Source organism: Aaosphaeria arxii (assembly GCF_010015735.1).
Source record: "Aaosphaeria arxii CBS 175.79 unplaced genomic scaffold BU24scaffold_1, whole genome shotgun sequence".
NCBI lineage: Eukaryota > Fungi > Ascomycota > Dothideomycetes > Pleosporales > Aaosphaeria > Aaosphaeria arxii.
Genome location: NW_022983474.1, coordinates 2,031,351 through 2,055,873, shown reverse-complemented (window position 1 = coordinate 2,055,873; position 24,523 = coordinate 2,031,351). Strand labels below are relative to the sequence as shown.

The 24,523-nt window shown below is 49.1% G+C and overlaps 10 protein-coding genes across 10 annotated transcripts; 6 read left to right on the top strand and 4 right to left on the bottom strand.

Moving 5' to 3' along the window:
• Positions 1–1,992: 1,992 nt before the first annotated feature.
• Positions 1,993–3,726, top strand: BU24DRAFT_487575 (uncharacterized protein; the record flags this gene model as incomplete). The annotated part of the gene is made up of 1 exon (XM_033533467.1): positions 1,993–3,726. The coding sequence occupies one exon, from the start codon at positions 1,993–1,995 to the stop codon at positions 3,502–3,504; it is 1,512 nt and encodes a 503-aa protein (XP_033389418.1). The 3' UTR covers positions 3,505–3,726.
• An 8-nt stretch (positions 3,727–3,734) lies between these two features.
• On the bottom strand, positions 3,735–4,184 carry BU24DRAFT_487574 (YjgF-like protein; the record flags this gene model as incomplete). The annotated part of the gene is made up of 1 exon (XM_033533466.1): positions 3,735–4,184. One exon carries the CDS (start codon positions 4,182–4,184, stop codon positions 3,735–3,737), a length of 450 nt encoding a protein of 149 aa, XP_033389417.1.
• Positions 4,185–4,732: 548 nt separating this feature from the next.
• Positions 4,733–6,361, top strand: BU24DRAFT_416745 (uncharacterized protein). Its single transcript, XM_033526534.1, has 4 exons — positions 4,733–4,982; positions 5,032–5,443; positions 5,492–5,575; positions 5,625–6,361. Exons 1-4 carry the CDS (start codon positions 4,923–4,925, stop codon positions 6,026–6,028), a joined length of 960 nt encoding a protein of 319 aa, XP_033389416.1. The 5' UTR covers positions 4,733–4,922; the 3' UTR covers positions 6,029–6,361.
• Positions 6,362–7,210: 849 nt separating this feature from the next.
• BU24DRAFT_383106 (uncharacterized protein) lies at positions 7,211–9,224 on the top strand (the record flags this gene model as incomplete). The annotated part of the gene is made up of 3 exons (XM_033524790.1): positions 7,211–7,842; positions 7,895–8,145; positions 8,198–9,224. The coding sequence occupies exons 1-3, from the start codon at positions 7,363–7,365 to the stop codon at positions 9,222–9,224; spliced, it is 1,758 nt and encodes a 585-aa protein (XP_033389415.1). The 5' UTR covers positions 7,211–7,362.
• A 232-nt stretch (positions 9,225–9,456) lies between these two features.
• Positions 9,457–11,395, bottom strand: BU24DRAFT_457091 (uncharacterized protein; the record flags this gene model as incomplete). Its single annotated transcript, XM_033531503.1, has 3 exons — positions 9,457–10,116; positions 10,163–11,145; positions 11,194–11,395. 3 exons carry the CDS (start codon positions 11,393–11,395, stop codon positions 9,457–9,459), a joined length of 1,845 nt encoding a protein of 614 aa, XP_033389414.1.
• A 155-nt stretch (positions 11,396–11,550) lies between these two features.
• Positions 11,551–13,587, top strand: BU24DRAFT_14337 (uncharacterized protein). Its single transcript, XM_033521156.1, has 2 exons — positions 11,551–12,423; positions 12,484–13,587. Exons 1-2 carry the CDS (start codon positions 11,777–11,779, stop codon positions 13,436–13,438), a joined length of 1,602 nt encoding a protein of 533 aa, XP_033389413.1. The 5' UTR covers positions 11,551–11,776; the 3' UTR covers positions 13,439–13,587.
• Positions 13,588–13,736: 149 nt separating this feature from the next.
• Positions 13,737–15,467, top strand: BU24DRAFT_429916 (peptidase family M20/M25/M40; the record flags this gene model as incomplete). The annotated part of the gene is made up of 2 exons (XM_033529776.1): positions 13,737–13,818; positions 13,864–15,467. The coding sequence occupies 2 exons, from the start codon at positions 13,737–13,739 to the stop codon at positions 15,465–15,467; spliced, it is 1,686 nt and encodes a 561-aa protein (XP_033389412.1).
• Positions 15,468–15,842: 375 nt separating this feature from the next.
• BU24DRAFT_416742 (uncharacterized protein) lies at positions 15,843–17,941 on the top strand. The gene has a single exon (XM_033526533.1). The coding sequence runs from the start codon at positions 16,015–16,017 to the stop codon at positions 17,584–17,586; it is 1,572 nt and encodes a 523-aa protein (XP_033389411.1). The 5' UTR covers positions 15,843–16,014; the 3' UTR covers positions 17,587–17,941.
• A 1,234-nt stretch (positions 17,942–19,175) lies between these two features.
• On the bottom strand, positions 19,176–21,254 carry BU24DRAFT_14323 (acetyl-CoA synthetase-like protein). The gene is made up of 4 exons (XM_033521154.1): positions 20,673–21,254; positions 20,327–20,621; positions 19,569–20,275; positions 19,176–19,510 (listed from the first exon to the last, which is right to left on the bottom strand). The coding sequence occupies exons 1-4, from the start codon at positions 21,109–21,111 to the stop codon at positions 19,191–19,193; spliced, it is 1,761 nt and encodes a 586-aa protein (XP_033389410.1). The 5' UTR covers positions 21,112–21,254; the 3' UTR covers positions 19,176–19,190.
• A 1,744-nt stretch (positions 21,255–22,998) lies between these two features.
• BU24DRAFT_404121 (uncharacterized protein) lies at positions 22,999–24,361 on the bottom strand (the record flags this gene model as incomplete). Its single annotated transcript, XM_033525625.1, has 2 exons — positions 22,999–23,367; positions 23,420–24,361. 2 exons carry the CDS (start codon positions 24,359–24,361, stop codon positions 22,999–23,001), a joined length of 1,311 nt encoding a protein of 436 aa, XP_033389409.1.
• Between the last annotated feature and the right edge of the window lie 162 nt (positions 24,362–24,523).

Genomic DNA, 24,523 nt, shown 5'->3' with positions numbered 1-24,523 from the left:
TATCGTTGTCTCGTAATAGGAATACAAATAGTGGGCACAGTGTGCCAATCGCTTCATACATTGATCATTTCTGTCTAAACAAACGGAGAACTGTTGTAAGGTATGCCTCGTCGTATGAGCGAAACCGAAGGTGTTCATTGAATTCGTTTTTATCCGAGTCGTTGTTGAATGCATCAAAAAGCCATCAACATAGATTCTAACAGTCTGGGTTCGAAAGATCTACTCCTGAGATCAACTCCTGCATCATCTCAAACACCGTGATCTTTGAAACTTACCTAGATACTGGGTATCTACTGCATCTAACCGTAGCTGCAAGTGCATCCTTTGCGCTTCGCCGGGTCCGTATGTGGCCAAGGGACACACATCCATCCTCTGCCACAGACTTTACGGTCCGCTCCGCATGCGTCCGTCGAGCAAGGACCGGTATAACCTTGGGGCAAAGGGTCGGGCATGGCCAATGCCAGAGCGGGAAGAATAGTGGCGACGAGTACAAGGAACTTCATGTTGACCTTTTAAATTCTCACTGAATGAAGGTGAGGAGTGCGTGAAGCGGTGGAGCTAAAAAATTCACGGAGGTACTTCCGATCTTTATACCTTCTCTGTGAATCCAACGACGCAATGTGACATGGTATTTACGAGACATACAAGTTTGTTATTGCTGTAGAGTAACGGCAGTGCTACTCATGCGAAGGGATCCAAGCCGGGCAGCTAATTTATTCCAAGACCTGTCAAGACTTTTGTCCCACCAAAGTGGAACGTCCACATAAGCTGAATTTGAGGCGGACCGAGAGCTTAATGGGTAAACCCCGTCACCAAGCCGCCATTACGATCTTGTTTGGGGCTGGTTGTCCGAATCGGTCTAGGCGTGCTTCTTAGCTGTGTCAATTGCCTCGAGATATGTTTATGCGATTCTGTTTTCCTGAGAAACAAAAGCCGATCGACATCTCATACGCCACTGTATGGCGACTTGGCGACTTGGCTACCGAAAACTTGGTTAATCTACGTATACCCCGGACGGCAGCGATCTTGAAGATCATCCACGCTAGTTGCTGATTCACACAAGGGATTGCGTATGGTACAAGCCCCGATTGAGGAATGTTGCTGCAAAAATCATCGTCGGAGAGCGTCTTCCTGACAGTACATGGCCAAGATACCAAGGTTATGCGAATAGATTGTTGCCGGCAGGTGACATGTACCACTGTGCAAGAGATTGAGCCGGCTTGGACAATGCAGCACGGTAGATACCTATCGGGCCAGAGAAGTGGCTTGGTTTAGCTGACGTAGTATGCTCCTGAAGCCCAATACTGATCAGTGTCTCCCAATGAGTCTGCTCGATGTACCTACTGCGATTGCCATAGTTAGGAGAACAGCAACCATAATTGGAAATGTATAAAGTAGATCTGGGATAATTTAGCAATAACATAAGGTTGTGCAGTGAATGATCACAGGAGCCCAAATCATTAGATGAATTGAGTTCATCTAGCCGCCGCCCAATCGTGGTGCGGGAGTTAAGCTGCCGTTTCAACATGGCATTGGCCGGACAACTGGTTTCAAACATGATTCCTATCTGTGATAGAAATCGATCTAAAAATCACTGTCAAGTTCACACCATTTGTTTCATAAGTTCAGACGGCCAATGAAGTCAAATGAAAGGAGACGAATAGGGGGCCTAGAGCAAGGTATATTTACCCACTTGGTGCCCCCTTCTTCTGATTCTCTTAGAAACCCGACGTTCGAATCGTTCAATTGGCATACCATGAATCACGTTGAAGACAGTGTTGAGCAATCTTTTCCATGGGTTTCATGATGTGAACTTGGTAAGTTGACGATTGGCCAGGAGATGACGAGTACCCAGTTGGAACATGTCGGCGTTACGGAGTTTAGGTCTACCGCGCTAAACCATCCTTGGTCGACGTGTGCTCGTGCTGCGTCGCGATGATATAGGCAGCGGCCCCTCATCGATAGTGTGATCGATACATCGTCACTTGCAACATGCCTCACGATAATAATGATAACACGAACGGCCGGCGTTCTGATCATGGCGATGTCGAGAACAACCCTTTCATTGCCTTTCGTCGATTCGCAGACTCGCATGTCTCCTCTTTAATGAATACGGTCTTCACGCTCCCAGCTACGCTTGCCAATTACAACAATGCCTATCACGCCCGCGAACAATGCCTATTCGGCCACGCAGATCCCGAGAAATGCGAGAGGCTGAGGCGCCTCGAGAACAAGACTGTTGAGTTGGCTGAGCATGGTCGTGAACTATATCGTACAGGAGACGTTCAGGCTGTGCTGGCCAAAAGCGATGAGCTTCTTTCGCTCGAAAGGGAAGCAGACGAGTTGCGCAGAAACATTGTAGAAGATGCAAGAGGTGTAGGGTCTGTGGAGATGGAGAAATACAATAGCATCGAGCAAAATGGAAAAACAAGCAAATGTGAGGATCGACATTGGAACTGGTCATGGAACTGGGAATATCCCAAATCCAACAACGGCCATGGGCGAACAAATAGGGACGATGAAGATGATTGCACATGGCCAGGTCGCGAAAGAAATCAGGAGAAGGCGTACCGCGAAGAGGATGTTCGAAAACAGTTCGATGAAGAATGGGAACAAATGGATGCTAATTGGAAGCGTTTGAGACGATACATGCAGGATGAGAGGGCATACGCTTTCAGAGACGAGCCTAGAGTCTGGAGTTGGTCTTTCAGATGGCCACCGCCAGCTGACAGTTCTACCGACAACAACATGCAACTCGAACGGCAGGAAAGGTCGGGTGGCGAATCTTTTGGAACATTCATGGATGAAGTCTCCCGCATGTTCTTCCAACACCCATCCCCATCCTCCTATGAACCATATTCACCGCAGACGCTTGAGGGGGACCGTCGGCTCCAGTCCACAGGCATTCAATGGAGAGATGCTTACGAAGACCTGATGCGCACGGAACGAGGGCTCGAGTTGATGGACAAGAGCCAGCTTGGTCAATCTAGGCATTTGCCGTATCATCAATGGTCACGGCGTTTCCTTTACCCTGATTTCGCTCGACCTTCTGGAAGCCCCATTCCATCTCATGGTCAGACACCTGGGCGCGTTCCATGGGAAGGGGAAGAGGCTAATGATGAACCGCACTACGAGTATGCGCATGATCATGAGGACCAACACGACGAGCCGGCTTCACCGAAGATACAAGATAGTCAGAACCAGGAGACAGAACTGGACGCCTACGAACGACTACTGGATCCGACGAATCAGCCTATCCGTAATTCAGGAGACAACCAGCCTTCGATATTGTCGACTCTCACGACTACAGAGCGGACAGTATCCCCTGATGGCACTATTACAACTAAAGTGGTATTAAAGAAGCGATTTTCCGATGGCAAAGAGGAAACTTCCGAGACAACTCACACACAACATGGCGAGGAGAATGTCAATAAAACGTATGTGCCGGAACAAAAAAATACAGTCAATGAGAAAAAGAACAGCGGGTGGTTTTGGTCTGGGTGAATGGTTCTTTGTACATCGGCGCAATCTGGAATAGCACTATGCCATACTTTCTAGCGCCCAGGTTGGCCTCGATTTGGTTGTATACGGGCAAATTGCATGATCTCTATTCTTTCTAAGTAGTATGATATCCCCTCTCCGTCAAATATAGCATTACACATAGCGTATTATAGCACCAAATATCTTAGGTTTCTGGACTACAATTGATTATAGTTGCATTCATGTACCACAAGCTATTCATTGATAACCGCCAGCACTTCAACCTCGTACAAAAGGTTACTCTTCGCCAAAGCCGCAACTCCCAGCACCGTATCAGGGGGCCTATGTCCATCCGCCATCTCATCCATAAACTTCATCCAAAGCTCACCCCACCCACGATCCACCACATCCTTCGCATCCAGCTCCGCGACCCCGGAATCTCTCACAATGTAATGCTTCACATGCACAATATCTCCAGGGGTAGCGTTCGCGGCCTTGAGACAGTTGTGCACGTTTTCATAGGCTATCTTCACCTGCTCAAGAAATGAGGTGGGAACGGTCTTGGTGGTGGGATCGATTCCGACTTGGCCGGCGAGGGTGATGAGTTTGGCGGTTGGGAGTATGGGTGTTACGCAGACCTGGGAGTAGGTCGTGGGTGGTGGTGGGACTGTTGCGGGGTTGAAGGCGGATGGTTTGTTTGCCATGTTGCGTCTTGAGCAGAGGGAATGGAATCGCGTAACACTTGCTTCCGTTATTTGATATGTTGGATTATGTGCTGAATTGTTGTTCAAGAATGGGAAGTTACTTCTAGCAACCTGAATGCTCACGTCATAGCTAAGTTCATTATTGGCTATTCGGAAGCTTTATCTGCTCCATGACACCACTACTTCGTACAGCCTATATTACGCTTCGAAACCTTGATACAACAGTGAGAGACTTCCTCAATTTCTTAGACATATTCTATTTCGCCCAAGTTTTAGATTAGATACCCGATATTCATTATCATGGATCAGGGCACTGCATTTGCGCCAGTGTCTTCAATATTTACAGAACAATCCAAGCGGCAAAGCTATACTTACCGATCACATAGAGAATTAGGACATAGACTTAGGATTAAAAATATTCAACTTATTGTGAACTACATGACCATCTTGACTATTCTTGCTCGAAGAGTATTCAGTTGATATGACTGAAGGGAGCGCCGAGACCGAAGTTGCTCGGACCACCAAGGCTTTCTTTCGGGATTCAATCACCCATCCCAACCTCCTTCATCAATTTCTCCATCCAGTTAGTGATCTAATTACCCTACAGCTTCATCTTCTGCCCTCATGATCTAACCAAGCTAATCCGATGGATTATTTACCGGGCTGATCTATGGACCGACCTGTCAAGCGAACCTCACAGCGCAGGAGTCGGGTGCGCCTCGTTGCACCCAATCACTGATGGGGAGCACAACAACTCAAAATGATCCCTTAGCTAGGATTTCTCAGTACTCATTCCAGGTATGGTGTAAGCGATATTTGAGAGATTGCAATCTTTTAACCCAATTAGGTCGTAACTTGGACGCTCTGTGGATTTGCAGTGCTCTTTCTGGCGTCTCGAGTCGCCATTCGGTTGTCTACCAAAGGGAAACTTATGATGAATGACTACTTTCTTCTGGTATCCTTACCAGCTCTCTATGCGGGAGCTGCTTTATTGCAGTCATCTCTTGATGGCCTCTACGCCGAGAAGGGACATGCCGGGCCACCCACTATTGCGCCTCGTCTTACTGCTGCCATTGACTTGCTTTGGATTTCGATCTATTTCGTCAAATTTTGCTTCCTAGCACAGTTCAAGTTCCATAAACCTCCATATGCATATATATCTGACTCTTTGACTCGTCATTACTGGATAGTCATGGGTATATGTGTAGCAGCTGGCTTATTCACATTTGTGCAGCCCATCGTACTCTGCCATACAATTGGTATGTCTCGAAATGGTTTGCTGTAGTCCTTCTTTTAACGTACCGCAGATAGCTGTCGATATTTTGAAGGACACAGTACAGTGCCATGGGAAATAGCGTCGAATACTTTGGATATTGCCACGGACCTGTTAGGTATGCTAGGAGGCTACGATTTCCGAATCAAGGACTAATTGCTCAATAGTGATTTCCATACCTATTGCTTTAGTCCAAATGGCGAACTACACGCGCATCAACACCATTATCAATGCGTCCTTCAAAAGCCTCTCGGTGTTTTCCATCGCTATAGCGTCAACGCGTCTTGCTCTATCATATGACCGCCGAACGCATCGCATTCGGTATAGTGACATAGCATTTTGGCTTGTTGTGGAGGCGGCTGTTGCGTTAATCATGGCCGGCATTTCAAGTTATCGCACCCTGGTCATTGACTGGGTCACCGAGCATCGGCGAGGTCGCACCACAAAGAGCGCTCATCCTTTTCAAAGGTCACATGAACCTTGGATTAAGGTTGGCACGAGGGACCAGGTGGGCGGATCTGATCTGCATAGAGATCGTGGCTCTGAACTCTCCGTGTTGAATCGTGCCTGACTCGAGTCCGACAAGCATTAGGTGTAGAAATGAACATAACCAGATCTACGATCGTGAGACGGACAACGAGAGGTGGGGGTGGAACTTTCCGAGAAAACTGTCACGCGCACGAGCCGAGCATAGATGCAATACATGTTCCCATACGATGTGTATTCGATCCGCAGAACTTTAATGAGCTCCTGTCCTCCGAAGAATTTCGCAAGGTTCGTGCGTAGTATATCCACCTAGATACTTCATCAACTAGGCAGATAATGTACTCTTTATGTGGAACCTAATGTCCTGTCACTTCTGTCTGTAGCTAGCTTTGGTTAAAGAAGCTTTGCTCAATGCTCATAGAGTCATATTGGAGATGAAATGTCCTATGCCGTGAAGTCGCCGATGTGATGGACAAGCGGCTGGGGTAAGATTAAGATGTACACTCGCCAATCTGGCGCTATGCTGCACGGCCCCTGCAATGATTGATTTGGGACGTATCGGGAACCTCTCTCCAAAAGAAAATATGGGATCTTTCGAGTACGCGTAATGATTTTTTTCATACGCTTTGTATGCTGATCGAGAGAATTGCACAAAATTGAAGTTGACTGGCATTTCTGCGGAATCAACATTGGCTTTCACCGTTGCTGCGTTTACTGGAAATAGGTAGCTAAAAGGTAGGAATCTAAGCTCTTCCGCCATGTGATTTCTTTTGTATAGTTCCCTTCTGTTCATTAGTTAGCGACTATTTTCGGATGGTATGAGCAAATACGAGCTATCCGTTCCCCTGACAGCTGAAGCCAACGACGGGATGGAATGCCGCCGGATCCACTTCCATGCGCCGCCGTCCAGTGTCCCCATTCACCAGTCAATACTACCAGTATTGTTCACGTTCCCTGCACGTGCAGACTCGCCCTCTTGTGGAACAAAAAGCAATCGTGGGAACAATAGCGATCTGCATGAATTCTCAGATCAACAAAGCTACTGTACCTGCCAATAGAGATCTACGGAGATCAAAGAAATCGTTCTTGCTCTAGCTATGTCGAGTTTGGGTGCAACCACTGTGAGCACCACCTCCGTCTCCTCTGATTGGTGGCACCTGCACCACTGCTGTCATATTCCTTTTGGCGTGTCGGATGCTATCCAGCATCAGGGCAAGTGAGTAGGTAATCCCCAGAATCGGGTCGAGGCTCGCCGATTTTTTAGATCTTGCGCCAGGTTAAGTACAACAACAGATCTTCTTGTGTTCTCTTGGAAACATCAAGGGGAAAGAAATGACCCTCTTATAAAGACTTGAAGCATTCGTGTATCGGTCGGACTCTGTGCTCGACAACTATTCGCATCCTCCGGAATTCCCAGCGATGGCTCTCCAGCTCGATTCGCTCGCCTGGTTCTTTATCAGCTTTGCTATCGTATGGTCAGTCTTGTTGGCCGCGGGGCTTCTGTTTCTTTTCAAGCATCGTCATTTACCATGTATCCAAATTCGGAGACTTCCACTCCTTTTCACCGGCGTTCTTTGCTTTCATGCGTATGGAACGATATGCGCACTGGCCTATGTTATTGCACCTCTGGCGCCATGTGACGCCGAATACTGGATCATGAACATCTACCTCCCGCTCGGAGCTGCCATGTTCCAAGCCGCGAACAGCCAGTTTCTCCACGTTGCAAGCCGACAGAAGCAATTCGCCCAGCTCGACACCATCAAGGCCCCGAAAGCCGTGGACGAGGAGGAGTACGAAAAGTTGGCGAGGTCCCGCTTCAGGAGGATTATGCGCGGCCTGGAGCGGGCTGATCGAATCGATCGGATGATGGTATTCATCTGCATTGGCATGATTGTACAGGTATGCTGAATGAACTCGAATGTCAGAATGAGTCTAATTGATCCGTACACAGCTACTAATCGCTCTTTTCATTTTCTTTGCATCTAAGAAGTTTCACCCTAGCTACGGGGTCTTTGACTGGAACGTCGTCGGCTCGCAGATGGAAGTTCGAATGAAGTGCAGCAAAGGCTGGGAATGGTGGCCGTCACTCGTTTGGCAATTTTTCTGGGCATGGATCTATGCTCCATATCTACTATGGAAGTCTCGCGGCATCCGCGATGTGCATGGATGGCGCCTGCAGACCATCTGCTGCTGTATTGCAGGGTGAGTCTATCGTCCTCGCGACCACAAGTGCATAGCCAACTAATACACTTAGGCTTCCTGCAACACCTCTCTGGCTGGCTGGTCTCTATGTGCCACAGATGGCAGTCGTTAACCAATATATGGTCCCTCCGACCTGGTTCGCCGTCAGCATATTCTTCGTAGAGGTCTTTTCGATTGGCTTCCCTGTCATCCAGGTCCTTAGGTCTAAATCGCTCAACCGTGAAACTCTTGATGCCATCGCATCTTGGGAGAAGCGGAATCGATTCGATGTCGCCGCAGATGCCACACTGAAAGGCTCCGACGATTCATCGATGAATAAGAGTGACGCATACTCGGGCACAACCTTCCACTCCGTTCCCAACTCTCCTGCCGCGACGACGACTACCTTCAACTCGCACAAGTCAGAAATGCTCACGATGGCAGCTTTGGAGAACGCACTTCGCGTCAACCCAGATCCGTTACTCAGATTCGCCGCCTTGAAAGACTTCGCAGGCGAAAATGTTGGCTTCCTGGTCAATATCGCTCAATGGAAGAAGAACTGGTTCTACACGACCCAAGCCGCGGAAGACCACCTCCGCGAACAGTTCTTCAGCGCTGTGCACATCTACGCCTCCTTCGTCTCCCTCGAAACCTCTGAGTTCCCCGTAAACCTCTGCTCCAAGGAGATGAAGCGCCTGAACACCATCTTCGGCCCCGCCGCTGCCGCCCTCTTCCTCCGCCCGACCTCTGCCTCCTCATCCCACGCCTCCGCAACCCCCTTTGACGTCCTAGAATCCGACACCTCATCCACCACCAACTTGAAATCCGACGTCAGGCTCGATGACCTCGGCCGCTCGAATTTGCGGTCCGCAGCCCAGATGTCCGAGTTTGGAACCGGTCCCGCAGTCCCTGTGATCCAGGTTCCGGAGGAGTTCACGACGGGCGTCTTCGATGCCGCAGAGACGGAGATCAAGTACCTCGTGCTCACGAACACGTGGCCGAAGTTCGTCAGGTGCAGTCAAACGGTGGAGAATTTGTCGAATGGAAATGTTGAGGGTGATGCTCAGCGTTGGAAGAATTTTGTTCTTTGCTCGAAGTGAGCAAGCCAGACTGGCGATTACTTTATACCCACCCATAGTATATTTCTAATTTCTCTTATGTCCTTGAATGATATACTCTCTTCACTTCGTCGTGCGAAGTATAATGTGTTGGTGTGAGATTGATTGTATGCAGTCCGAAGAGTGAAGAATAAACTGCTCATGCACTGTCGTTTTTGCGATTAATCACGGTTTACAAAACAATGCCATCATCTAATAGGGATCGATTAGGGTATCACTCGCTATCCGTCATTATCTCCTGCAGAAATTCGTCCATATCCGTTTCCGGCGGCGATGACAACTCATCCGACAGCGTCGAGGAGAACGAAATCAGCTCTTGCTTCTTCTTTTTTGGTGGCTGCGGCGGGAGACCCTGCGAGATCTCCAGCACTTCCAGCAAGCCTAGAAGTCTATCTGAGCTAGCTTCCATCAGGCGCTTAGCCTGACCCTCCTCATGAGCGTTGGTTTTCTTCCCCCTTGCCGTTCCATACACCTCGAGTCGCTCTTGGATCCCGCGTTCTACTACTGCACGCAGACTTTCACTTGCCGTTAGTGATTTGGTGTCCATCATGCACATGAACATCTGCTCTAGAATTATGGAGATTTTGGCATTCGCGGCGTAGCTTTGGGTTGTTGCGCGACGTGGGAGCAGGTATAGTTCGAGATGCGCTTGTAGTGGCGCAATGAGGCTATAGTCCGGTAGCTGGCCGCCGGATGTGAGAGGGAGGATTGAATTGGCACTGAAAGCCATCTGGAGGGTATTCGGTAATCTGGATGTGGATAGTAGGAGACTGAACATAATGGTGGGAAGAGGATTCGCAATTTCAACGACGGAATCGAAGAGGTCGTTGAGTTTAGTGAAGTGTGAGGGGAGGGCTTGAGCGACCTGTGCGAGCTGTTCCTGGTCAGTATAAGTCGTGAACGCATATGGAAATACGAACCAATGCAATCAGGCGCTGGCGGAGAGTAATAGCTTCGTTTCCCCCCATGCGAGCCACTGCCTCATCGACATCCTTGAAGGCGAAGTCGTCATCAGTAGAGAGCGAAGGGTCTTTTTCATCACTGTTTCTAGCCGCCGACCTCTTAGATCTTGCTGGCCTTGCAGATAGGCCGGGTGCATCATCCATTGCCACATCTTCGGAACCATCCAGGAAATCACCCAATTCCCCATTCTCTATATCAATTTTTTCTGGGACGGTGTTCTTGTTGACTGACTTCGCACGTACAAGTTCGTTCAGCCAAACCTCCGGGTATTGTGATTTGGACTGAGAAGTGCCCATTGCCATAATTGCCTTTATCACCCTTCGCCTGTTTGATCGATTTGTCGGATCTTGACTAGCAATGTAATGCCACAGCAGGCTTTCCGTAAGCACGCTATCGGCATTATCTGCTTCTCTGCTTGTTTTGACACGAGCCTCCCACTCAATTTCAAGGAAGCTCAGCATTGCCTCTAGCCATACTTTCCATCTCTCCCAGCGAGGCCGATCTGTTACCGAGCAGTTGAACGCCCACCCAACGATGTGCCAGAAGTCATCTGCGCGTGTGTATAACGATTGAGAGGTTGCAGCTAGGTCTACGAGCTGTTCAATATTGCTGTGGTCGATCGACGGGTTGTTTCCACTGGTGTACCTAGTGGCGTTGCGCCGCCTTGCACGTTCGTCGGGAAAGGAGAAGGCTTCTTTTAGAGTCGGGTCGAGTGGGGAGACGGTGTTGAAGATGCTTTGTAGATACCGCAACGCGGCATCTGCACCTTTGACTTTCTCGCGAGACAAGTGTTTAGTGGTTATTTGTGGGTATACCACAAGCGTAGAGGCGAGACAAATCTGTGACGCGGGAGGCAGATATGCGTGGTGGGGTTTCGCGGGAGTAGAGATGGAAGTTCCAGTCGTGAGAAGCGCGTTTAAGAAGGTGAATCCTCCAGCATCTGAACAGATTAGAACCCAATTCAATGTTGCAATTCAGTTCCACTCACATTGCTCCGCTTCAAGGTATGCTTTGGAGTGATTCGCAAGCTCATAACTCACCGGCTTCGTGGGTCGGCGAAGCGACTGTCGCGGCATCTTGCCCATAGCCTCGAGGGAAGAAATTCCGGCATATCCTACGTCAGGCTGCGGAGACGATCGGGCCGAGTGAAACACATCTTCAGAATGCGGATTGGGTGACTGTATAGACATTTAAATGCTCAAAATCTTGAAGAATGTGCCTCTGGAGTCCGTCGCGTAAGCTTCCTTAACACGCGCCTGATATGACGCGGGGTCACGATTGGCCGCTAAGCCACTTCAAGGCTTACATATAAGCCTTTGCTGCCTAGTTTCTTCGCCGCATGAGACAAACAAACCTTCTGATTCATCGTTCACACTGTTGGAAGCTACTTTGGGCATTTCATCGTTGCGCTGCATTTGCTTTTCATTTTCGCTTTCGCTAGAGTTCAGCCAGCATACTCCATACATCATATCGATCGCTCAGATCAACAATGATTTCGTCTCTTACTGCTCTTAACGGTGAATGATGCATTGTGGATGTTATTCAGTTGACAAACTAATAGCATCTTGACCATGTGGAGTATGATCCCTCCGGCAATGCGGCCGGCTTGCAAGAGCATAGGAAAGGTTGCGTTTTGGATTGCTGTCAGTCCTGCAATCATAATACTCTTTGGGTTTTATATTGCATACAGCCTCGTTGTATACCTATGTAAGGAATTCGACGAATGGATGCATAGGCCTTCGAGACAACTCCTCGAACCACAAGAGATAGAATCGAGAAGAGCGAAGAGAGAAGCGCGCTATCGCGCACGACCCTTACCTAGATTTCGAGAGCGCGCAATGACCTTAGATTCCAACGGAGGATTGTCCCTGGTGGCGGCACCGGTCACAGGAAGGAAGGAAGGAGAAACTAGGAGAGTTGTTCATTCTCTAGCGAGCGTACGACAAACAACTACTGACCAGCTTGGGGTTTGTGATTTGTACATATTTCCGTACGAGATCCGCGAAATGATATGGCAGTATGCTCTCGGCGGTCACCACATACATATCGTCAAGCGAAAGGGAAAATTGGGCAGCATCTATTGTCCTGCGAATGGAGCCTTGGATCTCGACCATACAGACCTTTGCTGCCTTTCACGGGACCAGCGAGGGTACCACACAGCCACAGGATGGCCGTCGCATGCTCGACCTCTATCATTGTTAGGATCTTGCCGACAAATGTGAGATTTAGATTCATCATCAACTCCGCCATTCGATTAATTTGTTGACTTTGGTGTTAGATATTCCGAGTCCATCAATTTTCTGTATTCCTCCAATACTTTCTCTTTCGATGAGTTTTCAACACTCATTGATTTCTTCCCGACCTTGATACCCAAACGTAGAGCGTTGATCTCTTCCGTTCACATGTTGATTGATTTCGCCCCGAGTTGCTCCAGCCAGCGTTTGAGCCCCTTCGCACATATCTATACCCCGCACAATGACTCTTTGGCCGATTGGCAACAGTGCACCGCAATTCTTAAATCTCTTCCAGCCCTCACAAACGTAACAATCACAAGTCCCTTTTTCTGGATAAGAAACATGCACCTACATCGAAGTCGCCCCGCAACTTGGATTCAAGACTTCTTCACTCTTTTGAATGAAGTTCGCGTACATGGACAAGTGAGTTTGGTGTGGCCGCCTGTGCCTAATGCTACGTATGTAGGGGATGTCAACAGCCTTCTCCCGGCGAATCATTCTTTCAAGTTGTATCCGTCTATTTATCACGATGGCTGTGAACTGCTAGCCTTCATCCTCCCGTTACATGTGGCTTGTTTACATTGCGAGCCGCATTCGATTATTCGCAAAATGACCAAGGGACTGGCCGAATCTAGGACCGACTATCGGATCGACAATGAATCCGCTACGAATCCAATCCAACTAGACCCGTGGCGTTCCCGCTATTGGACGTTTCACGCCTCTTGCCGCGGCTGGATCGAGTTTGAATATGACTGGGAGGAAAAGAGGTGGAGCGTCACACAGGGCGCAAAGGAGCTTACTGATGACGAGGCAAATGCCCATATGGCAGAGACTGGACAGGTTGGACAGAATCTAGAATCTATGCATGGGATCATGCAGGGCCTGTGGGTGAAGTCCTCCATCATGAACCATGCGGCGATTGGCGATACAACAGGAAAAGCTCTAGATATACCGACGAAGGAGGCTTTTTATCGGAATGCAGGATGGACGGAAGTATAAGGTGGCATGCCAGCCCCTTCTTTTCCTTGATCTTGATCTTCAATGTTGGACTTCACATATATACTGATTGAGTGAATGGCAACGATATTTGGCGACATGCCTGTTTCTTTTGCTCATTGGATCAAACTAGAGGGATATTTCATTACCAAAAATATTTATCGGGATACAACGAGCACGTCATACGAATGTGTGATTATTCTGTGGAGAACGGGATTTCCTTTTCAGGGTTAGTGGAAATAGCTATAGCTTAACGACGATCAACTGTCAACCACCTCCTCCTCACACCATCATCGACAACATGGGCAAAGCTGAAGCTCCCCAGCCGCCGCTGAGTCGCAGGCCCAATGCGAATGTTACAGTTAGAATTCTGTTCTATACTGGTTTAACGCTCTGCTCCCTATGCATTCTCTTCTTCACTCACATAGCTGTACCTGGCTGGCCATGGCGATCTAGATCATCATCGTCAGGGTTTCAATCATCCACAACATGCCCTCAAGCTAGTCCATTGATCCCGAGCATCAGTACCCCTGAGCTTGAACATATGGATGGCTATCTACATTCAGATACCTTCAGGGAGCGATCAATTGAAAGGCTGCAGGGAGCTGTCCGCATCCCGACGGAAAGTTTCGATGACATGGGCAAGATAGGAGAAGATCCTCGATGGGACGTTTTCTATGCATTCGCGGATTATCTGGAAAATACCTTTCCTCTCGTGCATGAGACTCTGCAACTCGACAAGGTCAATACGCATGGATTGCTGTTCACGTGGCCTGGTACAGATGCTGCGCTGAAGCCCACCTTGTTGATGGCGCATCAAGATACTGTACCGGTCGAAAAGAGCACAATCAACCAGTGGGAGCATGCGCCGTGGTCGGGCGATTATGATGGCACATTCATCTGGGGCCGTGGGAGCAGCGATTGCAAGAATCAGCTCGTGGGCATCCTTGAAGCTGTTGAAACTCTGATTGAGGCCAACTATCAGCCCCGCCGCACCCTTCTTCTCTCCTTTGGATTTGATGAGGAGATTAGCGGAAGGGAAGGCGCTCAGAGTCTTGCCCAGTACCTCTATAAGAAATTTGGTCATCATAGTGCTGCGATCATCGTGGATGAAGGCGCAACAATGGCGGAGGCGTGGGGAAGAGATTTCGCCATGCCTGGTGTCGCTGAGAAGGGTTACGTTGATGTTGATATTGTCGTCCGTATGCCAGGTGGACATTCAAGTATACCACCAGAGCATAATGGTATCGGAGTCGCCAGCCAGCTGGTTACCCTAATCGAGGCCAATGCGTACCAACCCAGCCTTGACGACCAGAACCCGTACCTCGAGCTGCTCAAGTGTGGTGCAGAGTACGCCCCGACTTTCCCACAGAAGCTGAAGCATCTCCTGCGCAAGCGATCTTCGAATAAGAAGACAAAGGGCAAGGATGAATTGGCCATCGAAGCTTCCAAGGCCGGTCTTGCAGTCAAGTATCTCATGACAACGAGTGTTGCTGTCGATATCATCCACGGCGGTGTAAAGAACAATGCGCTCCCCGAGAGGACTCAGATCACAGTAAATCATCGTGTCAATGTGGGATCCAGCACCGACAACGTTCTCCGACATATTACATCGCTAGCCGGGCAAATCGCAACCAAGCACAACCTGACACTCAACGCATTCAATGGCACGGAATCTCCGTCGTCAATTACACTCTCACACCGAGCTACTTTACTCGAGCCTGCGCCTGTTACACCCACCAAGATTGATGGTAAAAAGTCGACGCCATACTCAATTCTTGCTGGAACTACTCGAGCGCTGTATGGAGAAGAGCTCTTAGTTGCACCGGGCATTATGACCGGAAATACCGACACTAGATATTACTGGAATCTGAGTGAGCATATTTTTCGGTACGGACCCGGTTGGGACAGGGACCAGGACGGTATGGGAAGCATTCACACTGTGAACGAGAGGATTGGGGTTAGGGCGCATTTGGATACGGTTAGATGGATGGTTGGATTTGTGAGGAATATGGATGAAGCGGATATTTGAGGTGTAAAAAGTTGTAGATGGAGCAAGGGTCTGGAAGTACTGGCGGTGATGACAGATGCAAACAGTTGGAAGCTAGACATGTCTGCCAAGGAAGCGTTGTATACTCGTGTGGTACCATACTGAGGTCGCAACGTATGTTCTCGTAGGTAACTAACTAGACGGTAGACCATAGTGGGCTTCTTTGTCCAGTTGCAAAAGAAGGGTACGGTTCTTTCGACGAAATCCTGCCGATCCGATATGCGCCCTCAGGCTTAGCGATACAATAGTGAGATGTGTAAGCCAGTTTGACCAATCAGAGGCCGTGGTACAGTTAGCCGCGAGGCTCGACCCCACCTTCAACCTCGACTCTCCACCCCTCCCAAGACACTTAAGACATTGGACAGCTGAAGCTCCCAAGCAAAAGCTCCCAGGCAAAGCTCCGCCTCCCTTCCAGTGCGTGGAATCTTGCTCGAATATTTCATCAAGCCATCCCGTCCCGCACTTGCAGCCCTTTCATCATTTACACACCCATCATACACCTTTCAAACGTGACGTTGAGACAACAATCATGGCGTCATACTTCGATGCCCAGCCGCGCCCCAGTGCTGTCCCCAAGCACTTAAACGAAGCAAGCGAAGAAGCATTTGGGAAGCAACCCCTCCTCAGTCCCCAGGTAATAGGCATTTTGGAAGATCTTGAGGGCGAGTCGTCGTCCAGCGAAGAAGAACCAGAACCACAACCAATCCGTGGCTCATCAAGCAAAGGTTCATCCGGGTTGCGCCACGCGCAAACGTATCCCCTGCCGAAACAGACCTCTCGCATGTCCAAACGGCCCGTCGTCAAGAACCCTCGTCTTGCGCGATTTCACTCCTTGAGGAGCATGCTGTTCTCCTCCCACATTGAGGACAACTTGAACAAGCTTCAAGACGAGCAGGCCGAGGAGAGGTGGAAGCAGGAATATGAACAGCGCAAGGGCTTGACACATACAAAGGACTCCTCGCCCAGTAGATCGTCGAAGGCGGATAACTACCCAACAAAGAGTGGTCATCGTAGGGTGAAAAGCAAGGACACGCCAACCATGAACGTAATTGAGGAGAGCGACTGCGAATCCACGGCCTCAGATGACGATTGGACCCCTAATGTTGAACTTGGGAAGAAGCACGATGAACCTCTCGTATCTGATGATGATGAAAGCATCGATCATTCAGATATGGAGGACTTGGTCCGATGGGTCAGTCGACGCGATCCCCCAAGCGACGGCGAAGCAAGCAAAAAGAGACGGCAGAAGAAAGCGAATCTGAAGGTCCAAGACGGGCAACTCGAAGCACACGACAGTGGTCACGAGAGCCTGGGCCAATCAGATGTTGAGGATTTGGTTGACTGGGTCAGCCGAAAGCCTGAGGGCGAGGACGGGGATGGTCGTCTCCCAGCCGATTACAGTGATGCGTCGACTGCATCCGACTCAGAGGGTGCCGGCTACAGCGACGACGCACCTAGTCGCGACCAGAACAACATCAATGTCGATGAATTAGTGAGATGGGTCAGTCGGAAGGAAGGTGCCAACGCAGGACCTGTTGGTCGCACGGTTCCCATAGTAGAGGACGACCCTGCTTTCGACTCCGATCATTCTGAGCTTGGGCGATGGGTCACGAGACATGACGACACAAGTGGCGAGTCCGATGTGGGCGAGATTGCCGCAGCGAGATATGAATCGCATCATTTGAAGTCCCGATCACCAGACGAGGAGTCAGAGCATGGCGAGGGCGCGTCGGCTTTGGTTGCTGAGTGGGGTGATATTCCCCCTTCTGGCGACGAAGGAGAGGACGAACCACTCCCTGAGGAGAAACCCGCCACAAGACCTCCACTCAAGGAAACTCTCACGCATGAAGATGTGGACGATCTTGTCGATTGGGTTGCGAAGAAGCAAGACGAACCAGCGCCTGAGAAGGAAACCACCTCACAGAGACCTCCACTCAAGGAGACACTTACACACGAGGATGTCGACGATCTCGTGAGATGGGTATCAAGGAAGGAAGAGAAAGCCGAAAAGGCACAAAGACCACCACTGAAGGAAACCCTCACTCACGACGATGTGGATGACCTCGTCAGATGGGTCTCTCGGAAGAACTCCAAAGATTAACTTCTGGACAATCTTTGAAATGTGAAACGTAAAATTTGAAAACTGAAAGCGCCTCTCCGGGGAAATTGCTTTTTTTATGAGGATGACGTACGCTGTGATGAAGAGCACGATCCTTGATGCGCAAATGTCGGAATGGGCAGTAGAAAATGCCAAGCACGATACCAGGGTTCAGCGTCTCGTTGCGACCGAATCGTTGTGTGCTTTGTTTTACTTCTCGTAGTAGCAAGTTTGTATATCCGTCGCCGTAGCGCGGAATTGTTATAGTACGATGTCGAGTTTTTACGATACTCCCCTTCTTTATCAACTTGTCTTACGCTTTAAAATATCAATTTTTTATCAAAGCATATGAAGCAGCGACGACTTTACATTTGAACACCAATGGCCCATGTAGATAGGGCAATATCCCATTTACTATTGAACTGCCAGCGATCCATCACCATTGATTGATTCAAAATGCATGAGCGAGCTATGGGCGAGGAGTGAAGACAAGAAATATAGGCCCGCAGACAAGCAGACTGGTTCCATCATTGCTGACTACAAATTGCCGGAAACATTCAGGGCTGAGAAGCAAAAAGGAATTCAAAAGTCTGACAATTAAACAATCAACGATGCTCTCTGGTTTTAAGTCCTCTTTCAAGAAAGTACTTTTCAATGTGAAGAGATGTTGACACATGACTCGAATGCAATGGGATATCTTTTGGCCCAACCGGCTATCAGCTTTTGTGTCAAGACGTGGCTTCCTAAGAAACCCTCAACCGCATTGCTCATTATTCTCAATAAGCACACATTTCGTTAACACGTGAAACAAAGATGCTAGGTGATGATATTTCTTTTACAGTTGCTCACATTTGGGCAATTGCTATAAGGCTTGCTCTAAGATCATCAGTCAGGACAGATGACACTGTTCTAAATCGATTACAGCCTGTCTAACCTTTGTCTCTAAACAATCACTACTTTGCGATACTATGTTAACGAGAGGCTGCTAGAGAATACGAAGCTGACAACATCGATTAGCATATATATGGATGACCTCAATATGTACATGATCTGTCCCTTGGTCCATTGGACTGTAGAGTATGGTTATTTGTTATCTTGTCGTATTCTTTGATCATCCAGCAAGTTTGATCACCCATTTGATTTACGCAAGAATCAAGCGACCTAACTGCGGAGTATAGTGCGATATTACGAGCTACCAGCAACCCCCATATTGGCGGCTGTCGCGGCGATGACATCACTTGTTATACCGTATTCTAGTGATCCCAAGACAGTGGCTGAACTATTACTCGGAAAAGGGTTTCCAGAGAGCGACGGGCATGTAGGCAGGAGCTTGTCATGTTTGTTTAGTTGTCCTTGTACGTCATTCCGCAAGAAGTACAGAGCAAGAGGAGTGTAAAGTGTATGTTGAAGCTCGAAATGCATATTTCTTGTGAAGACCAAAATAAGTTCATGTCATTGTGGCGAACATATATGCATTGAAGACTATAGTAATAATAAATATCATGCTGATGCTATTCCCAGGGGAATGTATGTACAGTAAAAGGAAGAATCAGCATGCAATCCTGGCGTTCATCTAACATATACAAGGACGAATTAAACATCATCCTCTATCTCGACAATAATTCTTCTGCAACGTCTTTCAAAACGAATTTCTTAATCTTTCCACTTCCGGTCAACGGAATCTCTGCGCTGCAGTCGTCACCTAGCCAGAACACATTCACAGGCGCCTTATGTCGGCCCAACACCTTCCTCACCCACTTCTTGACTTCCTCCAAGTTCGGCTTTTCCGCGTTGTCTTCTAGAGCCAGGAAAGCCACAGGCACTTCTACGTACTTTGGATGTGACACCCCGACGACGATGGCGCGCGTTATGCTCGGATGTTCGACGAGTCGCTCCTCAATCTCCAAGGGGTATATATTTTCTCCACCTATAAGATTGCAATTAGTACTCATGATCGAGGGTCCATAAAATATGGTAAAACTTACCCCGAATGATAATATCCTTGAACCGCCCAGTGATCGTGCAGTACCCATCCGCATCCAGAACCGCCTCGTCACCCGTATGCAGCCACATCTCGCCATGTTCATCCCTAATCATGACCTCATCCGTCTTCTCCTTATTTTCAAAGTACCCTCTGCAAAGCTGGTACCCCGAGATGCACAGCTCGCCGCGGACGCCAATCGGAACGATGTTATTGTCCCGATCAGCGATCTTGACACGGGCATGAGGCAACACCGTGCCGACCGTGTGCAGCCTCCTGTGCAAGCTGTCCGTGGTATGTGCATTGAATATCGTGGGAGATGCCTCCGTCAGTCCGTAGCTGCTCGTGAAATCGACCATGCCGAGTTCGTTGACCATACGCTCCATCAGCCACCGTGGGACTGGCGATCCAGCCACGATGCCTGTGCGGAGATTACTGTGCCAGTCTGCGGGTCGCTCGAGCTCGAGGATTGCTTCGAACATGGCGGGGACGCCGTGGAGAGCGGTGCAGTTTTCGTCGGAGATGGCACGCAGTGTTGCGGCGGGATCGAAGGCGACGGCTGGGTAGACGACTCGGCCGCCGTGTGTGAAGACTGCGAGCATGCCGAGGGTGAGGCCGAAGCAGTGGAATAGTGGTGGAGGACAGCAGAGGGTATCTTCGGAGGTAAGGAGGAGACGATCGCCGACAAAGCGCGAGTTGTTGATCAAGTTGCTATGATCTATGTAAGTATAGTTCCATCGTGATGTGGCATTGTAGACTTACTGATGTGTCAACATTGCTGCTTTGGGATTGCCAGTACTTCCACTGGTGAACTGCAGATTGATCACATCGTGTGGACTAATAACTCCGTCGAATACTTCCAGTATTTGCTCTGGTATGGGCTCTCCTCCTCGAATGAAGTCTTCATACTTAGGAAAGCCTTGAGGCTCACCACGGAGTATACAAGTCAATTGTAGGTCTGGTATAGCTTTAGCAGCATCCGCACTGCTCAATCGTTCGAGGAGGGGTGTATTGTCGAAGCGTCCGATTGAAGAACTCGTGAATAACGCCTTGCAGCCTAAAAGTATGTCAATACAAATACTCAATATCAATGTTACAGCGTACTCACGCGTATGCTTTAGTGCACGCTCCATTTCCGCAGACGTATATGTATTGTTCAGCGTAACGCATACCGCTCCAATTCTACAACATGCGAAGAACACCACCACATATCGCTCGCAGTTACCAGCCATAATGCCCACTCTATCCCTCGGCCTCACTCCTTTTCCCAAGAGCGCTCTTGCGAGCAAGTTTGATTCGTCCCATAGGTCTTGATACGTATATCTTGCTCCGGTCCATGGAATTACTAGACACTCGTTCTGTGGTCGGTCGGCTGCTTGTTGTGCGAGCAATTGTGAGAGTGTGAGTGTGAGTAAGGGAGGATCGAGAGGTCCTGAAACTAATGATACATTTGGATATGGAGGAAGCTCATAAGGGTCGATTTGGAGGAGGATCTGCGTCAGACGCTGGTGAGCGTCATTTGGACTCTGTTCGAACTCTCTCGACATTGTGACTGTAAATTATCTTTTCAAGTACACCTGATTATCATGAATGAAATTCGAAATAAAAATGGAAATGGGAATGTCTAGCATTGACAGAAAGATAGTGGGGTACACGCAAAGATCCGGAAATGTGCCCGGAAAGACAGGTAAATGAGCTTGAAGCCTCAAGAATTTAGGGTACTCATGTCGACGGAATTGATAGTAAGAAGTGGGCACCACACTACTGGCCTCGATGATGCCCTGGACCTTACTAAAGGGTCTGGGGACTGAATACGTAGTACGTAGCACACCATTATTGCATGCAACATGGCACTCGCGGCAGAGAAAGAGTTTGGAGCCAAATCCACACAGCAAGACCGATACCGAAGCGATGACATACAAGCCTGGGTGCCTCACTTTGACCCTGCCCGCGCCGGCTGTCCGAATCAGATAATGGCGCTGTGGACAGGGTGATGATCCCTAAACTCCAAGCAACAAGCTCAGCTGATCGCGATGAGACGGCGTCTTTTCGATGCAGGGAAGAAAAACTTCTTGCCAGACCTCCCTGCCATGGTGGGCGAGCAAGGTTGATCATCTCTGCGGGTCCGTGATTGACGCACTTCGTGTTGATCCTTGCCATTTCGAATTATCCCTCGTCGTGATGATGGACGGACGGCCATCTAATCTTATCAGATGAATGCTCCGGCGCCACCGCCCTACTGTGTAACCATCCCGTGCACTTACATCTGCCCTCCCGTGCTGTCTAGAACGGCACCATACGTCTTGTAAAGTGGGCGTACATACCCCAGCCGATTGGATGGCTAGCGTCCGCAATGTGAAAAATTTTCTCTCCGTACGGCATCAGCCGCGTGCTAGAGAAGGGGGCAATTGTTATGATGTCGTGGCGTGGAGAAGGGAGGGAAGGATTCCAAGCTCCCGTGCTAAGAAATCAGTCGTGGTGTTAAGGTTATCTGATCCGCTTTTGGCGCGAGGTCCTCATACGTAGTTGGACCCTCAGGGACACATTGACACGCAATTCGTAAAATGGTTCCATCAGATAAAAAATGTACTCATCGTTCCCTTCATTTAGGGATGCAAAACTTCGTAGGGCGGGAATTTTGTGGATCCATGTTTGGCTCGCAGAAGTTTGAAGCCAGCAGGCGTGCTATTCAGACACCATGTTGCCTTGTAGATCCTTCGCGAGTACCGATGATACATTCCCTTTACGTACAAGTTATAGACAGGCGTGAGAAAGAATGTATACCCTCCCCTGTGCTCGTTCGCTTGAGACGATGCATCAGACTTTTCTTCGAAAAGCCAACTAGGCCCTGCAGGAAGTGCCTCATGCGTAGACGTTTCGCTGGCCGGCGCATGCCATTGGGAATATTCGCGTATTAAGGTTCAGCCATTCCGACACGACTCTATGCCATCAAGGCCGGCTGAAGCGGTTTCTACACCTGCCTTGTGTAGGCAAGGTTATCTGATCCATCCCCTGCGTTTTCCGAGCATTCGTAATTAGGGCTCGATCGAAGCGAACAGAGCCATGACGTGTGCGGTAATGAACCCCCATCAGGTGAATCGGTCCGTTCGTGCATAGTGGACCCCTCCACCGTAAGATATATGGGTCATTCAAAAGCTACCTATTCAACCCTCCGATTCCTAGCTCCCGAATACGGCTTGCACAATACGGAACGAATAACGGCTTCCGTTCTCCATCTGATAAAATCGTGATTGCGGGCCTGTACGCAGTAGAGATCGAGATGTCAATCCGCACTCCGTACGAGTTGATGAATTTCTTGTTGATTAACTATTGATCGTTCAGGTAGAAGACCTGAAACTAGAATATGCAGTACAATACATACTGGCTTCTTGTATTATTTCATAAAATGTATCTATGACACTTCCAATATGCAGTCATAGCTTGGAAAGTGCATCGAGGCTCGGTCTAACTGCCTTCTCTCCATCCCATACTAGAGGAGACAGTGTGAAAAACTTTTCTCGGTTTACCATTTTAAGTGCCGACCGCTTATTCGGGAAATCCAAGAACTTCACAACATGGAAACCGTGCGCAAAGTCATACGCGAAGGAGGAGGCGCTGCTTGCCGCGGCCCTAGACTCACCAACAATAGCATCCGTACGAGGATCGTCAAGGAAAAAGTAATGAACAATAGCAGACCACCAAGCAGAGGCGCGGGCTGGGCCTCTGAACGAGCTGTCGCCAACCATACTACTGCGCCCTCGATCATAGAGACCAGCTTGGTAATGTGCACCTACAGGGCTTTCCTGTGTAAGGCGTTAGCGAAGTAGCATAAATCTTTTATAGAATTCAACATACCAAGACCCAATAAAGTTCGTGATAGCCGAACAGTTTCCCTTCGAAGGCTGCAAATACAGCAAACACGTGGGGGTCTTCGTGCAGCTTGCGTAGGTACTCCTGATGTTCTTCGAGCGTTCCTGTCTCGTTCCAGCCGGCAGCTACACGTGGATCATTCTGCCAGGTGTGAAATAGGTTAAGATGTTCGGGGTCCCTGTAGTTCACTGCGATGAACGTAAGGTGTTCCCCAAGGTGCGGGATCCAACGACTGTAGATGATAGACCCAGCAGCCGGTTTAGCTGGACGCACAGGATGGCTAGTGTGTCGGCTCGTGACCGAGGATTGCGTTGTTGGTGCTGTCTGGAAGGGGAACAATGGGTACTGGGCAGTGATTGGCTTGTTGTTGGCATCGAGCATTGGAGTCCATGCGGGTCGAGGTCCGAATGGGGAACCTGCACCTTGCCAGAAGGTGCCTCTGAGGAGAAGGTGACCATCACTGGCGGCAGAGGGGTCAAGAGATCTGGGGTGAGGAATGAATAACCCTGTTCCATATAACTCTGTGGCGAGTGCAGATGCATCATCTCCATCGAAGATGATTCGGAAGCTTTCCACCAAAGGATGCAAGGATATGATGAAGTATGTGATGAGCCACACCTGCGCAGCAGAGGGTCTCTCACCCGTCCACGAGATTGTCGAGTGTGGTGTGCGTCGTGCTCGAGCCCAAGAGCTGTTGTCTCCAGCTGGGGGAGTGGAATCTTCAGCCAACAAAGCTATTTTCGTGAACTGGATCGTATCATCGTGCAGTGGTGTTGGTGGAGGAATCCCAGTGTCTTTGTTCTGAATTGCTGCTTGTTGTATCTGATATCTCACGGGCTCGTCCTTTGCAGCAACATTCGTTGCAGTATAGGTGGTGAGGTATGGGTGAGGTAGCTTGAGTATGAAGGGCTCGTTGGACGGTTGCATGATAGGCTTGGAGATGGTGGATACCGCCATTGGCTTTAGGGGAAGGCCGTGACAACGAGGGATTGAATGTAGGCAACAAGACGCCTGTATGTATGACCGCGAATTAAGAGCAGCAATGAAAGATAGATAGTCAAACTCAAGACGAAACAACTGCAAATCGAA

Excerpts from the sequence above, each read along its gene's own strand:
- BU24DRAFT_416745 (XM_033526534.1), top strand. The coding sequence starts at position 4,923 with ATGGGGAGCACAACAACTCAAAATGATCCCTTAGCTAGGATTTCTCAG. Across the intron at positions 4,983-5,031 it reads TTTCTCAGTACTCATTCCAG|GTCGTAACTTGGACGCTCTG; the intron begins GTATGGTGTAAG and ends TAACCCAATTAG. Across the intron at positions 5,444-5,491 it reads CGTACTCTGCCATACAATTG|ATAGCTGTCGATATTTTGAA; the intron begins GTATGTCTCGAA and ends AACGTACCGCAG.
- BU24DRAFT_14337 (XM_033521156.1), top strand. The coding sequence starts at position 11,777 with ATGTGGAGTATGATCCCTCCGGCAATGCGGCCGGCTTGCAAGAGCATA. Across the intron at positions 12,424-12,483 it reads TTAGGATCTTGCCGACAAAT|ATATTCCGAGTCCATCAATT; the intron begins GTGAGATTTAGA and ends CTTTGGTGTTAG.
- BU24DRAFT_416742 (XM_033526533.1), top strand. The coding sequence starts at position 16,015 with ATGGCGTCATACTTCGATGCCCAGCCGCGCCCCAGTGCTGTCCCCAAG.
- BU24DRAFT_14323 (XM_033521154.1), bottom strand. The coding sequence starts at position 21,111 with ATGTCGAGAGAGTTCGAACAGAGTCCAAATGACGCTCACCAGCGTCTG. Across the intron at positions 20,622-20,672 it reads GCGTGCACTAAAGCATACGC|GCTGCAAGGCGTTATTCACG; the intron begins GTGAGTACGCTG and ends ACATACTTTTAG. Across the intron at positions 19,511-19,568 it reads CAAGGATATTATCATTCGGG|GTGGAGAAAATATATACCCC; the intron begins GTAAGTTTTACC and ends GCAATCTTATAG.